Consider the following 16612-nt stretch of genomic DNA (forward strand, 5'->3'; position numbering starts at 1 on the left):
AACTATCCTTCGGCACCTTTCGGCGTTTTCCGTAAATATCAATGCTAGCGCGGACTTTATACTGTATAATACCGTAGAAATTTTAAATCTGTTATATATATTTTGGATTCTAATGATTTTAAATTGTAGTGAAATAACACCAAAGTTTTTAGATTCTAAAAAAGCATCAAAGTTCAGTCGTTTTAAGAATCCAAACCCTTTTTATCTCGATAATCTAAGCGTGTCCGTTTTAGCTTTGTTCAAATTCGTTCCTCGCAAGACTTGTAAATATTTGGATCTTTTTAAGGGTCCAAAAATGTCACAGCATTATGAACTAGATCTGTGACGAGTATTACATGTTACGTAAACGTGAAAAGTTTTTAGTACAATTTAAAAATCATACCGGGAAACCCATATAAATGGCAATAAATATATTTCATACACTTATGAATTAGTCATGTTTGAGGAATTTAATGTGTATGTTAATACTAAAGGACCATCCATTATTTGGTTTTTATTTATACAGCTCACCAATCACCTACTTGTGCATCTAGCTGTATTAGAACAATACCTATCGCAGAGCGGGTAAAATTAGTTTAGCAGCACTGTCAACAATTCCCCCCTCTCTCTCTCTACCAAAAAACTTACGTGAGCAAAATTTTTTGTTGTTGTTGTTTTTAGAAGTATCCGTTTGTGGAACACAATGATGGGCTGCTTCCCGACGAACATAAGCATGGTCGTTTTCGAGTCAAATATAAAAGATACATGTTAAGTCGTTCTATTAAATAATAAAATACCGCGCAATCTTCTTCATTTCTTATTCAGCCACTTTGATGAGTCGTAGACGACGAAACATGTGTCAGTGGATAATTATATTTTAAAAGCAAATATATATATATATATATATATATACACGCTTAGATTCTAGATTATTTTTTTAGTATTACGGAGCGAATGATTGACTGGCTTATTGTTAGGGTGATTGAATTTAATTTGTTGAAAATGTTTTTTATAATTCAGCAAACATTCTTATACATTTTACAAATATATTTTCAAATTTATATTAACCATTGCCACTTTCTTTTTACGCTTTTACTTTCATCTTCTGGTGAAAGTTCTCTATTTTTGATAATCTATGGCTTAAGAATTAATAATTTTGCATTTTTATATTTTCTGGTTTGTTTCCTACTTTCTTAATTGCTCTACCTAATATGTTATCTTGCTTATCTTGATAATTTCCACTATTAATGATAATCTTTATAGTCATTTTCCCAACTCTCTCTCTCTCTCTGCATGTATATATATATATATATATATATATATATATATGTCTGTCTCCATATTTTCAAAACTAAAAGTCGCAGAGTAAAGGTAGTGAGCCTCAAATGATAGAATGTTTAATAGACCGTTCTCTTATCGGTCTTTAGCCGGTTAAAATAGTTTTTACATGGGTCAAAAATAGATCGCAATTGAAAAAATCGTTATAGATTTTGTACATTCATCTTAGTTTATGAGAGAATAATGCATTCAGCGAATTGCTATTTCTTATATCTCTTATGTACATTGAGGCTTTTCTCTAATCTACGTTGGGTTTCACCAACGTATGTATAATGGGAATATTGGCAAGGAACAGTGTATATACCTGCATTGGAAATTGTTTTGTTTTGTTTTATTGAAATGTTTTGTTGTCTTTTGTTTTTTTTATAGTTTGTGATGTGTTTTGTATAATTGGAATTTCTAGTTTGTGATGTGTGTTTCAAATTATTGTATTATTGGGGTGTGTAGGTGAAAGAAAATGTTTGTTTATGAAAGAAATGTCTGGCGTATATGATTTTTGCTTATTCATCTTGGAAAATATTTCTTTGGCTTTTTTCTTAGTATTTAATATATGTATGATATTGAAAGGTTGTCAAAGTATATGAGGTATTTGAATTCTTCGTTCAGATATTCTGGACTGCAAATTCTGAATACACGAAGAAATCAATTATCATACTTGTTTTTAGTTTGTTATTATGGCGTGAGTATAAATGAATCATTTTTGTAGTTTTGTGTAGTTTTGCGGTATACTTTGAAGGATAGTTTATTATTGAATTTTATAACAAGTATGTCCAGAAAACGTAATGAGTGATTGTTTTCTGTTTCATAGTTGAACTTTATGGGGGTTCGAGTAAGTCTAATTTGTTTTTAATATTTTTTATGTGCGTGTTTGCAGGAAGCAAAATTAAAATGCCGTCAATGTATCTAAAATATTGTGTTTGTGTTTGGAGATTTTTTTTTACATAGGCGTCACCACTTATTAAGGCCGATCGGCCACTCAAGGATAAGGGTTAAAGAGTGTAGAGTAGTCAAAAGGACAATATAGTAATCAATAGTAATGGAAGTTCGGTAAATTTGTTAACTTAAGTGGAACGGCTCATCAGAAACTTGTTCACGTTGGACTTGAAGACAACCATATTATAGACAGCTGGAAAGCAGGAAAACGGAAGACAATTCCACAGGCGTGCAATTCTAAGAAAGAAGCTTTGATCATGGAATCTATGTTTAGGTTTAGGCACAGATAAAGAGTCGAGAAAATTATTGATAATGTTTTCAGCTAGTCTAGTGTTTCTTGTGAAAGTTTGGCGAGGAGGGACCATAGATTGAAGCTCAGTCGAACACTTTCCATGAAAATAACGATAAAGCAGAGACAAACTCGCAACATCTCTTCTAGATAATCTAAATTTGAAAGGACGATATTTTAGGAATTCTAAGACAAGGAAGGCTGATACTCCACTAAAAAGATTACTTTTGCGAGTAGAAATTGTTATTGAATTAAAAATAAGTCAATAATTTTTTTATAAAAGTGTCGGGAGGAAATTTAATGTTTGCTTTTTTTTTTTTAAATTTAAACATTTTTTTAATAAGAACATTAGTGTATAATGATGTTATATATAAGATATGTATGGTTTTGTTATGTATATCAATGTTTTTATCTTGTTCAGTAAATCTCATGAGTTCTTTATGCGGGAGGTGCTGATAGCGCCTATTAGTGGAGTTAGTATGTTGAATCCCGTGCAATTTTGTGTATTGCACTACCGATGCCAGATATTATGAAACGCATATATATATATATATATATATATATATATATATATATATATATATATAATGATACCAATGATGTGTGTAATCGTTTCGGTAAGATTTAAACTCTGTTTAGTAAATCAAATAATACTAGCCTGGGTGCCCGGCTTTGTCCGGGTGTTTGAAGGTGTATGTGGAGCAAAAAAAAAGTGGCAGTAGGTAGGCAGGCAGGTTGGAACCCGTACCGTGAAGGAGGAAAAGGGCGTGAAAATAATTTACAAAAAACATGCCGTCTCTGCTGTTGCTATCGCGAAACCGGAAGTGACGTAGGTTTAAATTAAGGCTAATTCATCAAAAAGAGGGGATGATTTTGTAAGATATCGGCGAAAAAGTAGAACCCTTCTTGTATAAAAGTGCCCAGTTTAGGGTGAAAGAAATTAATGTTTTTAGTCAATTTTTGGATATTTGTTGTTCGAAGGGCTAAGCTTCAAAATGATACTGATCTCGTGAAAATCTGTCGCCTCTGTCGAAAGTTTCGGGAGACATACATACATACATTTAAACAGACAGGTGAGATTTACATAATAGATGATTGAAGCCATTACCCCAGACAACACTAGATCCATAGCCGTGAATGCATGAATTATTACTGCATTATTTTTAATGTTTCGATTTTCATTTTTTTTTCATGCTTTTTTGTTCATATTGTCATTTATTTATTGTCTTTTTTCTCCCTTTCTTTAGGAATGTTTCCACACGGTTCGCCATTTTTACACATAGGATGTATTTTATTGCTAATCAACCAAATTCACAGTCGTAAGTATCTTATTTTTTCATATATTTGTCTCTTCTGGCTTTTGCAAATACTTTTTTGCACTTTGATTTTCTCCAAATTTATTCCTCCCCCACCCTCAAAAAATGATCGTATACTTGAACAAAATGTGATCCGTTTGGATCAGCCGTTGAGCCTGGTTGTACTAACTACTTGCTTCTCACGATGACAGAATTAGACATATGGTTGGTTTAAAATGCGAGGGGAATTCACAAAAAAATCTAGATTGGAATAAAAATAATTGCTTTAGTCTAAAAGGATCTCTTCCAGTGAGCGAAAACGCAAAAACTGAAGTTTAGTATCAGAACAGATGCTAGATTTCGCTTTTAGTTAAACATATTTTAATCAGAGAAAGTTAAGTTTTCAATTAAGCCAATTAAGCCTTTAACAATAAACGAAATTATTCTCAACTTTTAGTTTTTCTGTTCGTTATTCCTTTCCTTCCCTCTTTCTTTCTGCCTACTTGCTCTGCCTTCTTTCCCTCTGTCTATACTTCTCCAGCTAGACGTTAAATAATATTACCATTGTGGCGATATTTTCTTTTCTTTATATTTGGCTATTCGAATAGAGAGAGTTATAATAAGTTATAATAAGTTTACTGTTCCATCAATAGAGTGATTATCGCGATACTGATAGACATCGCATAAAATAAGAGCAAAGCTAAAACAACAAAGCGTTGTGTGTGTGGGGGGGTGATAGGCAAAATCTTTCTATGAAATTGATCTGTATGAGATTGGTAAGTTAATTGCAAATTACAGTTAATTAATAAAATAAAAATGTACAAACTCCAAAAAAGATTTGATGAAAAAGATAGGCCAAGAAATTGATTTCTCTTCAAAAGACGTGCAATTCCTAAGAATCTCGGGAAGAAAATGGGCATGCCTAGTATTGAAAAGCACAAGCTGAATCTTAACATGATTAAAAGAAACAAGCAATTTCGTACCACAACTGAACAGGATTATTTTATAGATTATCTGCATATTTCAACTGACCGAGTGAAATAGGCGAGAAGCAACGCCATATATATATATATATATATATATATATATATATATATATATGGTTTTCTAACGAATGATAAAAAATATTTTTTGTATAGTTTTAAAGGTAAAAAACTTCAAAGACTATATATATATATATATATATATATATATATATATATATGCTAGCAAAAGTACCCGTCGTTGACTGGGTTCAAAAACAGCCTACAGAAAATGGACTCTGAGTTATGAAAGTATGATAGGTTATGAAAAGGAAGGGTTGTAAATTTAGGTTGAATTTGCGTGTATCAAAACCAAAGCAAAATATGATGAAAATAAAAATAAAATAGATAAACCCCATATTTTATTATACTATACCTGTTCACACTGAAACACTTATCACAATATTTTGTGGATCTATATTAAAAAAAAACCTTGTTAAACTTTGTGACATATTTCCATTTTATGGAAGTCAGGTGCGAACGAACACCCCATAATTTTATTATACCATATTTCTTCAAACTGAAACAGAATTATCAAAGTATACTTCCGCAGATATATATGAAAAGTCTTTATTAAAGTTTGTGCCTATTTCAATTATATGGAGGCCAGGCGCGAACGCAAACCCCACAATTTTATTATAGCATCCCTATTTAAGTTAAAACATACTTATCAAAATATTCTTATGTACATCTATATCAAAAACACTTGTAAACGTTTTTTTCTTAATTTTTTATTTCTATACTTTGTGGACCTGGCGCGAACGCAAACCTCACAATTTTAATGAACCACCGTTCTGCCAGATCAAACATGTGTATTCCTGTGTCTCGATACATCTTCTATCATATGCAATCAGTTTTCTAAAAAATAATCAGCCATGTAGGAGCCTATTCGTGACCACACACACACACACAGCTTTATATTATATATAATATAATATATATATATTTATATATAATGATGAACTCTCCCGTTGATTTCGACGTATGAGCTTCCGCCACAACAACAAAGTTGCTCAGAAATCCACACAGATGATTTGTTCATAGTGTAGAACCAACCACACTTTTTGCTATTGCTGTCAACCTTTGTCGGAGCAGATGATTGCTACAGGACAAATATACAGTAGACCGCAGGTTTTTACATTAGATTTTCCTTCTAGATGCATGTCTTAATGAAGACTTGGGGTGCATCTTTCACAGTAAATTAATGCGCCCCCAGATACTAACATGGAAATTTCTACGACTCGGCGCGATACACACAGCGCCTAGACTTCCCAAATTGTCACCCATCTGATACTGGTGAGGCTCAACGTTGCTTAACCGGTGATCTAGCGAGAACCGATGTGTCAACAGGATTGTGCTGTGTGTAATATATATATATATATATATATATATATATATATATATATATTGTTGTTGTTCTTATCATTATTTAACCAACAATTTTATATATCAAAATTCTGGTAATGTTCATATACCAATAAAATCCAAGTCAATATTAATTAACTCAGTTAATTATGCTTTGATTATCGGTTTTTATAATCAAGCATGCATATAATATTTTCGAGAAAATCAAGACAAGAAGATATCAAATAGCATGATATATATACAGTAAAACTCCTTTAATTTGGACTTCCTCTCATTTGTACTTCTAAACCTGGACTTTCTCTAAACTTGAACTGCCTCGTCATTGAAATTATATTAGCATATTTGATGCGGTGTTGCAGTAAAACTGTTTACATGGTTTAGTCAGGTATTGCACAGGAATGTTAATATCGGGACTATGTAATTAATGTAGATTACCTATTGATAATTAATTTACACTAACAGTAAATGTTTTTTTTCAGATTGCTATATTTAAAACATTGTAAAACAACCCATCACAATGGCTTGCAACTCTAAAAGAAAACAAGTGACACTGATTTTACTCGAAAAACGTCAAATTATAGAAAAATTAGATGCTGAAATTATATATATATATATATATATATATATATATATATATATGATCAGCTACAGAGATGTTCATTTTCTCAATAATATTCTCTGAAATATCACTAATGTCAAGAAGAAAAGTGTTGGGCGTAGAATAGACACTGGTTTAACATCGGCAGTGATGCGAAAAGAGACTAAAGACACCGTTTAGAGTTACTCATAATCTTCGATCAGAAAGAAATGACCGTATAATATCAATGATTTTTCTAGCAACACAATTACCCTGCAGTTTGTGTAGAAACCAGAATACCACACTCTGCCGAACGCTTTTGAAATGTTAAATACAATAGTCCCACCCTGTCCTGAATTACCCATAACCAGCATCCGTTCAGTTTCAACAGTTAAAAGATTAACAGTTTTACAAAATAACATGAAATCTATACTGAAAGCACTAAAGAGGTTCAGATGTTACAGGAAAAGAACGAATCTTATCGTTAATCAATCTTTGTTAATAACAGAATCATACTAAAATAACCAGCATCTTTAAAGACAAAGACAACATAGGATTCCTTCTCACAGCAAGGAAAACGGCATTGAGACACACAGAAATTGAATAGCTTCCAGAGAATAGGAGTATGTTAATGGGCACAACGTTTGAGAATGACAACAGAAATTGAATCATTACTGAAACTCTTCGATTAGTCAAGATTAGGGTAAAACCTTGTAACCATATTTCGAGTGATAATTACAGAACTAAAGAAAATTAGAAACCACAGCACTAAAATCATCAAGAAAAGAATTGATATACAAAAAAAGATCAACTTTATCATTAGAAAATAAAATGTTACAATGAAAAAGTGTCCCCTTTTCTTGTAAATAAGAAAAACATTAGATAAGTGAAAAATAAGATCAGGATAGACCGAAATTCGAACTTTGTAACCAAAGATTAAAAAAATAGAATGTTGGAATTTGGATACTGTTAAATTTCACATAAGATATGTTTGTTTGTACAAAGAATTAATTGTTCATTCTTTTATGGAAATTAAATTAAAAAAGGCCAGCTAAAAAAATAATGAACAATACAATTTTAAAATATATTGAAAAATATGTCAGTGAGAATTCTTGTCTGCAGAAGCATGTTTTGGGAACATGTGCCGAGTCACGTATGTTTAAGCCGCATGAGTCGATCACGTGTAGACCCATACATATGACGTCATAGCAGAAAGGGAGATTCTCAATAATAGAAGCCAGGTTTAGCAGAGGGAGGGAGTCGAAGGTCAGAGGCAGTCGAGTCCGGATCGAACAGCCAGCAGTCAGTCGGACAGAGCTGACATGATCAGAGGAGGGTCCCTTTAGAAGCGAAAGGAGAACATTTAACCATGTAGAACGACCTTGAATTCCTGGCTTCGTAATCATCATCCGACCGGTCGATTCCATAATAAAGAAGTTATCATCATGTTTTGGTAAAAATGTGTCGTGTCATCATTCAACAGCAAAAGGTAATGTGTGAAACATCCTTAATATGAACTTTGTCTCCCTCATCGTTATCATGAACTTTATGCAACTCTTACAAGAAATGCATCCCCCCTCCTATGTTAAAAGAACTGATCACCCTCTCTCAGCCGCTAATATATGTTAAGAAACATTCCATAACTGTATAACTGCCATTTACTTCTCTCTCTTATCTCAACCGGTTATAAATGTTTCCCTCAGTATTGTCACTAACGTTACTGTTAATATGATCTCAAATATGAATGTCCCCTATGCAACAAAAATAGTGTGGAAACCATTAAATAATGGAAGAAGTATTAATAACACTATTGTAGATTCTCTAAAAATCACGAAAGCCAATCTTTGGAGTTGAGATAGTTGAGAATACTTTAGAAATAGCTAGACTTAGTCTCCGAGATTGCTTTCCTGTAGTCATTGCTGGTTTTATCTGGGATTGTCTAGAAGCCGCAAAATTATTCCGATAAAGACGACATTAAAGAAATGCTTTATCATGCAGAAGCAGATGAAGCTTAACAGAATGAGTTTTGGTTTGAGACTTTCAATGAAATGTATGAACGTGTCAGATAAACAAAACTGCCCTTTTGTTAAGCTTAAAATCTATCGAATGCTTTGTTAAACTAAAGTCCTTTAGATGTTGTTTGGTAATCCATAAAGACCCAATTAGTATTCCTGCTTCTAGATCTGTAAGTGGTAGAAAATATCAATGGAAAATTAAAATATACAGACGATATGTTTTTGTGAAAACAAGAATATCCGTTCTAGGACAGAGACAATTTATTCCCTTACAGAACAGTTTTACACAACTTTATGTCCCCACTTACGAAAGAGATAACATCGATTATTTCCTTTCATCATCGGGACCTACATACCAGTTTATATGCCTTAAACCGGTAATAAATTTATTGCGCTTGTTAGTTAAAGCGATTTGGATGACATTAAAGGAGATATATACCTTTTTAAATGATTTATTGGCACACACATGCATATATTATTTAAACTGGACGCCAGGACGCCTGCCTAATTACCTTTTTAGGACACCGAAAGGACTCATACCCATAGTATTCAAACTTAGATTTCTGACTACTATGTCAACTTTCTTTACCAAAAACCTGCTTGCATAAATGACTGAAAATAACTCTTATATTCGTATAACTTTGTCATCATTTAATTTTTCTCAATTTTTATTTTATAAAGTACTGTTTATATTTTATTCAGTATTTTTTAACTGGTTACAATTCTATTCTCTTCATTTATTTTCTATTTTTAAATGCACGATCATATATATATATATATATATATATATATATACCCATTCGCAATTTTCTTCTTTCGGTTGTTGATAATTTCCGGTGAAAAGCAGAGGTTATATGATTTTGCAATCCAATAATGATTAAATCGGTTCGTTCATGTGACTTTTTATAGTCAAGTTAACTACTGAACGGCTATCACGAGCATAAAGAGTCAACACTCTCACAGATATTGTTGCTTTATCCCCGCTCTTCTTGATGGTCACGGGTAATTAAAGCCTTACTATCGTATATCATTGTTTTTTTTTGTTTTTGTTTTTTGTTTTTTGATAGCTGAAACATAATTTTTATACTCACTTTACCTCAAATGTTAGTGTGATGCTTGGGCATATCCAAAGACGTTATCGTCGTCCAAAATGACCTCCATCAAAGCCAGAGACCATGCCCCATTAGTCCGTTGAAAAAGACAATGGGTACCCCCTGCAACGATAGCTGCGCGTGAAAGGCAAGGGTTGTGAAATTTCCATTCACACTTATGCTTGAATCAAGTGGCAAGAAGTTCATGACGACTGGAAACAATGCTGAAATAAGTGAAGAGCACATGCAGCACCTGAAATTCCTAACTGGTCCCCCAGTTTAGAACTGACTAGGCTCAACGTTGAGCTATCGAGAACCGGTGTTTCACCGTGATTATACTACATTATACTACAGGCTCAACGTTGAGCTATCGAGAACCGGTGTTTCACCGTGATTATACTACATTATACTACAGGCTCGACGTTGATCTATCGAGAACCGGTGTGTCACCGTGATTATACTACATTATACTACAGGCTCAACGTTGATCTATCGAGAACTGGTGTGTCACCGTGATTATACTACATTATACTACAGGCTCAACGTTGATCTATCGAGAACTGGTGTGTCACCGTGATTATACTACATTATACTACAGGCTCAACGTTGATCTATCGAAAACTGGTGTGTCACCGTGATTATACTACATTATACTACAGGCTCAACGTTGATCTATCGAGAACCGGTGTGTCACCGTGATTATACTACATTATACTACAGGCTCAACGTTGATCTATCGAGAACTGGTGTGTCACCGTGATTATACTACATTATACTACAGGCTCAACGTTGATCTATCGAAAACTGGTGTGTCACCGTGATTATACTACATTATACTACAGGCTCAACGTTGATCTATCGAGAACCGGTGTGTCACCGTGATTATACTACATTAGTACAATAATTACAAGTACTACTACTATCACTATTATTACTCCTACTTTAATTCCAAGCCAAACTAAAAAGATACAAAGGTTAAAATAACATCACTGGACATTCATGAAAAATTATGGAGAAGCAATTTAAAAATTATCAAGTTTTAAACAAGTTAGATTTTAATTCTTGTTGTAGATTAAAACTTTTGTGACTGATTTTATACATCAGTGGGGCAGATAATGTTGGTCGTGTTGTGGTGCGGATGCCATTGTACTGCCTATCAAAACTAAAGCGACAATAAAAAAGACACGAACTGACAAGAGAAATAGTATTTCTCACGGATCTTTTATTGCGTTGTAATAAAACCAATTCAAATTCTCTAAGGCATCAGGTATCATTGGCAAAGAATAGTTCACCTCTTTTTTTATTATTCTAATTAGAACTGATAGTCGTTCGCTATTTCTATCTCCATCCAAACAATAATTTCTTTCGTATGTGTTGTAATAATACACAGGATTGCCAAAACAGTGTAATGTGTAATCACTATCAATAATAAAAACATTAGGCCATTGATTCATATAATGTAATAAAATACGTTGAAAATTCGATTAGACAATCACACACATACACACACACACATATTTAAAAAAAAAATTTTTTACACAGTGATCACCACTTATCAAGGCCCGGAAGCCACTCAGGGATAAGGGTTATTGCAAGTACATTACGTTAGTGTGGAAATTTGATGAAGTGTTTACTTAAGGGGGCGGCTCATTAGGAATTTGTTAACATTGGACTTGAAGACATCCGAGTTGTAGTCCGGAGGGAAGCAGGCAGACGGAACAGTTCCACAGGCGTGCAGTTCTAAGAAAGAAGCTTTGTTCATGGAATCCGCGTTTTGATTTAGGCACAGATATAGAGTGGGGGAAATTTTTCACAGTGGATTCAGCTAGACGGGTATGTGTGTGTGTATATATATATATATATATATATATATATATATATATATATATATATATATATAATAAATATTAAAAATTATTTTTATACACAGACACTAGTGCCTCAAGGAAGGCAGTAAAAATTACTACCAGTAGGAATATCTGAACCTATTCACAGAGCCAATCTTGATTCCGTAGCCAAGAATTCTACCCAAAGACTACCAATAATTAACACAGGAACTGAGGGATATCAAGTATCTATAAATGCCAAAATCATCGTGCATAAACTGTAAACAATCAGGGAGTATACAACGACAAAAGTATACGACAAAATGTCAGAATATTGCAATTGCGTTTAGGTTTTTTTTAATTCCTCAAATAAGCTTTTTATATATCGATAATATCTCCATATATAATAAAATGACTGCAGAAATTCCCCTCTGGACCAAATTATCGTGGGTTTGTAACAACAGATGCCACGTAAAAATTCAATACATCCAGGCTAATAGCTACTACCTTATTAAGCTTTCAAACACCTTTGCAGACACATCCAATCGTGATAATAAAATACTACATTACATCCTAGAAGCAACACTATTACAATCACACCATCGGTAATGGAAGGAGTTCCTATTTTCTCTCTAAACATTTAGCCCTATCACCGCCACCTGGCGAAACCGGTAGAAAGTCTACACGTTCCACAGATTCTACGCTTACACCGCCCGTAACTAGCTCATACATACACAGATATACTATGAACTTCCCCGTAGTATAATAAAAAAAATAAGGTCACTGTCGGAATAGCCTCTGATTGCTTGTCCGCTAATTCTCTTATTTCGGAATAAATCATTCTAAACGAACACTTCAAAACGTTAAACTATGGCGCTGCTAGTATAAATATCGATTCGTGCGGCATCAAATTCAGTTAATAGACAATTAATTTCCAACATATAACAACAACGAAATAATGTTCCATCAATTTTACGTAACTAATAACTGTTTAACTTCTCTGATAAGAGTAAAACATGCGTAAGCATGTGTATAGTATCTAGTAGCAAATGTATCTTCTACATTTTTTTCTTTTTTGTGTTCATCAAAACAAACAACCTACCGTAATAAATCAGTAAATTTTACCGTTTTTATTTATTTTTTATTGGCAACTGTTTTTTTCTGTTTGTTTGTTTTTTTTTTGTTAGAAAATGTTTGCTTCTTTGAATTAGTGAACAAATATATTTTTTGTTTTGTTTGCTTATAGAAAGTTATTTTAGTAATTTTATACATTAACGTACTGTACACGCAATAATTCTTATCCCCGATTTTCTTCAAGGCCTTGATAAGTGGTGACCACCTTGTAGGAAAAAAATACGGCGTAACCTACAATCGTTTAACCACTAACGTCCTTTAAAAAGTTATTTTTACGCCCTAACCCAACGTAGTATAAATACCCTCAACATCCTCATAAGAACGGCTTTCAGAATAAACAGACCTAACCTCTCAATCTTTAGAACGGCTTCCAAGGTTTGGGGTGTTTATTCCGAAAGCCGTTCTTAACATGGGGAGGTTAGGTTGTTTAAACTACGTTGGGTGAGGTCATAAAATAATACTCTTTCCTTCTTTTTTCTTCTTCGCGTCTTTTTTGTTCACTCGGTACAATCCAGCGGTTTTCGTCATTCGCCGGGCGTTGCCAAACGAAATTCACGAAAAAAAAAACGGGATTTAAACTGCAGAAGTACCCATAAACTAATTTATTGGGATATATTACTTTCTTTCCTCATTCTGATCCCCAACAAGCGGAGGACGATGTTTGCACAAAGCCTATATGCTGCGTTTTGATGAATGTTTACTTTTTTTTTTTTTTTTGGATTTATATATTCCTACTTTTCATGGAATTCTTTTTGGAGTTATGGTTTTACTGAAAAGCACTCAAATAATCATGTGATTATTTAGAACCTCATTACAAACGTGGTGAGAGGATAGTGTTTTGCAACTATTGCATACTTTCAGCTAACAAATCAATAACAGATGTGGTAAAAAACACACACACACTCCTCTACAAGACGCGATAGTGCTAAAAACAAATACAAACATAATAATCGCTCAAAAACAGAAATTAAACTACTGGTAACCTTAAAACTATCTTAATGTTTTATAAATACCGGCAACTTATTTTGAACAATTCAGCATGTTAACGTACATGCATAAGTAAAAAAATATATACAGTGATGATCATATTTATTGGCACGGTAAAATAAAAGTTAAATTTTGTCTAATAAATTCTAAAAAAAGGGATTAAATTAAAGAAAATAACAAAGTATATTATGTATTTTTAACTGGCCTTTCCGATGCAGCAATCGGATTTTAGAAAAAATAAATAACAAAGGAACAACAAACATAATTGCAAAAAACCCTTGTTCAAAATTATTGGCACGGCTTTGTTTTTCTTTTAGTATCAGTATAATATCAATCAATTTCCGGTTTACGTGCTTTCTGAACTTTTTTATAGCCATATTATGCTTGTTTAACGCTAATTCAGTGAATAATTTTTTTCAGATAATTTTTAGATAGCGATTTATTTAAACTATAAGTGACTAAATTATAATTTTCAATCGCCATGGTTAAAACTAAGGAACACGGCGAAGACGTCAGGAAGCTTGTTGTAGCATGCCATACCAATGGGGAGGGCTATGATAAGATTTCAAAGAAGCTAAACCTTCCCAAATCCACTGTTAGAGCCATAATAAACAAGTTCAAATCGCAAGGCCACGTTATGAGTTTAGAGGGTAGAGGGAGAAAAAGGATTCTTTCCCCAAGAGATGAACGGAAAATTGTTCGACAAGTAAAACAAAACCCAAGAATCTCTGTTGGGGAGATTGTTGATGAACAGAGCACCTCTGGAGTGAATTTATCTCGACATACAGTCGGTAGAGTTTGGAAGAGAGCTGGTTTAAAAGCATGTCGTCCGAGAAAGACGCCCTTATTGAAGCCTATGCACCTGAAAGCAAGGCTAGCCTTTGCAAAACGTCATATTGATAAAGATGTTGCATTCTGGAAACGTGTTCTATGGACTGACGAAACGAAAATAGAGTTATTTGGCCATAATAAAGTGTCTTATATTTACAGAAAATCTGGCGAAGCTTTCCTGCCTAAGAACACCATACCCACAGTGAAGCACGGTGGAGGCAGTTTGATGTTTTGGGGATCCTTTGCTGCCTCTGGACCAGGGCGACTTGTTAAGGTCACAGGTAGCATAAAAAAGGAAGATTATGTTAAAATATTGGATGAAAACCTGAAAGACTCTGCTAAAGAGCTCTCACTTGGTCGTCGTTGGTGGTTCATGCAAGATAATGACCCAAAGCATTCGGCTAAACTGACTAAGAAATGGCTTGAGGACAATCATATTAATGTTTTGGAGTGGCCATCACAAAGCCCAGACCTTAATCCAATTGAAAATTTATGGAGAACATTAAAATTGAGGGTAATGCAAAGGAAGCCTAAGAATCTTATTCAATTGGAGGATTATTGTCAGGAAGAGTGGGCTAAAATTACTACTGAAGAGTGCAACAACTTGGTTGTAAACTATGAAAAGCGACTGAGGAAGGTAATCAAGGCCAAAGGCTATACAATTGATTATTAAATAAATCGTGCCAATAATTTTGAACAAGGGTTTTTTGCAATTATGTTTGTTGTTCCTTTGTTATTTATTTTTTCTAAAATCCGATTGCTGCATCGGAAAGGCCAGTTAAAAATACATAATATACTTTGTTATTTTCTTTAATTTAATCCCTTTTTTAGAATTTATTAGACAAAATTTAACTTTTATTTTACCGTGCCAATAAATATGATCATCACTGTATATACATAACGTTTTTTTAACACCCGATAATCACACAATCATATAAATTTAAATCAAATTTTACACATAATGCAATTCTGCTAAAAAAAACATATACAGCCTCTTTGAAGTCTTGATAATCGCTCCAAATTAATAACATTAAATACTGGAACAACTCTTAAAATTTTGCTACGGTGAGCTCTAACAAAAGGTTTCAGAATTAGAGGTACTGGATACTTTCAGGCGTAAGTAATTTTCTGGAACAGTAGAGAGAGCCCACCTTCTTTTCTACCATGCCAGAAAACTACTTACGCCTGAAAGTATTCTGTACCTCTATAAGGCCACCATTCTCCCATGTATGGAGTACTGTTGTCACATTTGGGCTGGTGCATCTGCTGCTTGTCTCTCACTCCTGGACAGGGTTAAAAAAAGAGTCGCCAACCTGATAGATCCTGAACTGTCATCTAGGCTTCAGCCTCTGTCCCATCGACGAAATGTCGCATCCCTCTATCTGTTCTACAAATACTGTTCTACTTTAATGGTGGCTGCTCTGACGAACTGTAAGCGCTTGTACCTCCTCGGCGTGACTACCCCCGACAAATCCGACAAGCAACTAAGTCCCACCCCTTTACAGTAGAGATCCATAGGTGTAAGAAAGCCTTTTACTCCAATGGTTTCTTCCCCAGAACTGCAAGTCTTTGGAACTCCCTTCTGAGATAATGCGTTCCCAACTGTACTGATATGCAGAAGTTCAAGTGTAATGTGAACAAACATCTTTCTACTCATCTCCCTTCATAATCTCCCCACAAATTATGTCCCCGATAGTAGCTCCCTACTTCAAAGTGGTACTGTGCTTTGTTTAGGGTGAAAATTGAATAAAAAATAAAAACAAAAAATAAAAAAAATTAGTGGCGTTTTAAAATGCATTGCTTACTTTTTCCTTGCGCACACGGAACTAACATAAAATATAATCAAACACGTATTGTTCCTTCCTTGCTCTAATGGAACAATTATAAAGTGTAAACACAGCATTGGTTTGGGAATGCAATTATGCACAAA

General features: G+C 33.7%; 1 protein-coding gene across 5 annotated transcripts in view; it reads left to right on the top strand.

Moving 5' to 3' along the window:
* The window catches only part of LOC145296782 (uncharacterized), an 823821-nt gene that overhangs the window by 220302 nt on the left and 586907 nt on the right, over window positions 1–16612 (top strand). For all 5 annotated transcript variants that reach the window (XM_080142846.1, XM_080142847.1, XM_080142845.1 and 2 more), the window contains exon 2: window positions 3787–3858. In XM_080142846.1, coding sequence (XP_079998972.1) covers window positions 3787–3858 — 72 coding nt within the window. The remainder of the gene's footprint in view (window positions 1–3786; window positions 3859–16612) is intronic.

The sequence above is a fragment of the Euprymna scolopes genome, chromosome 17, assembly GCF_053919585.1.
Source record: "Euprymna scolopes isolate OS-2025 chromosome 17, ASM5391958v1, whole genome shotgun sequence".
NCBI classification, from domain to species: Eukaryota; Metazoa; Mollusca; class Cephalopoda; order Sepiida; family Sepiolidae; genus Euprymna; species Euprymna scolopes.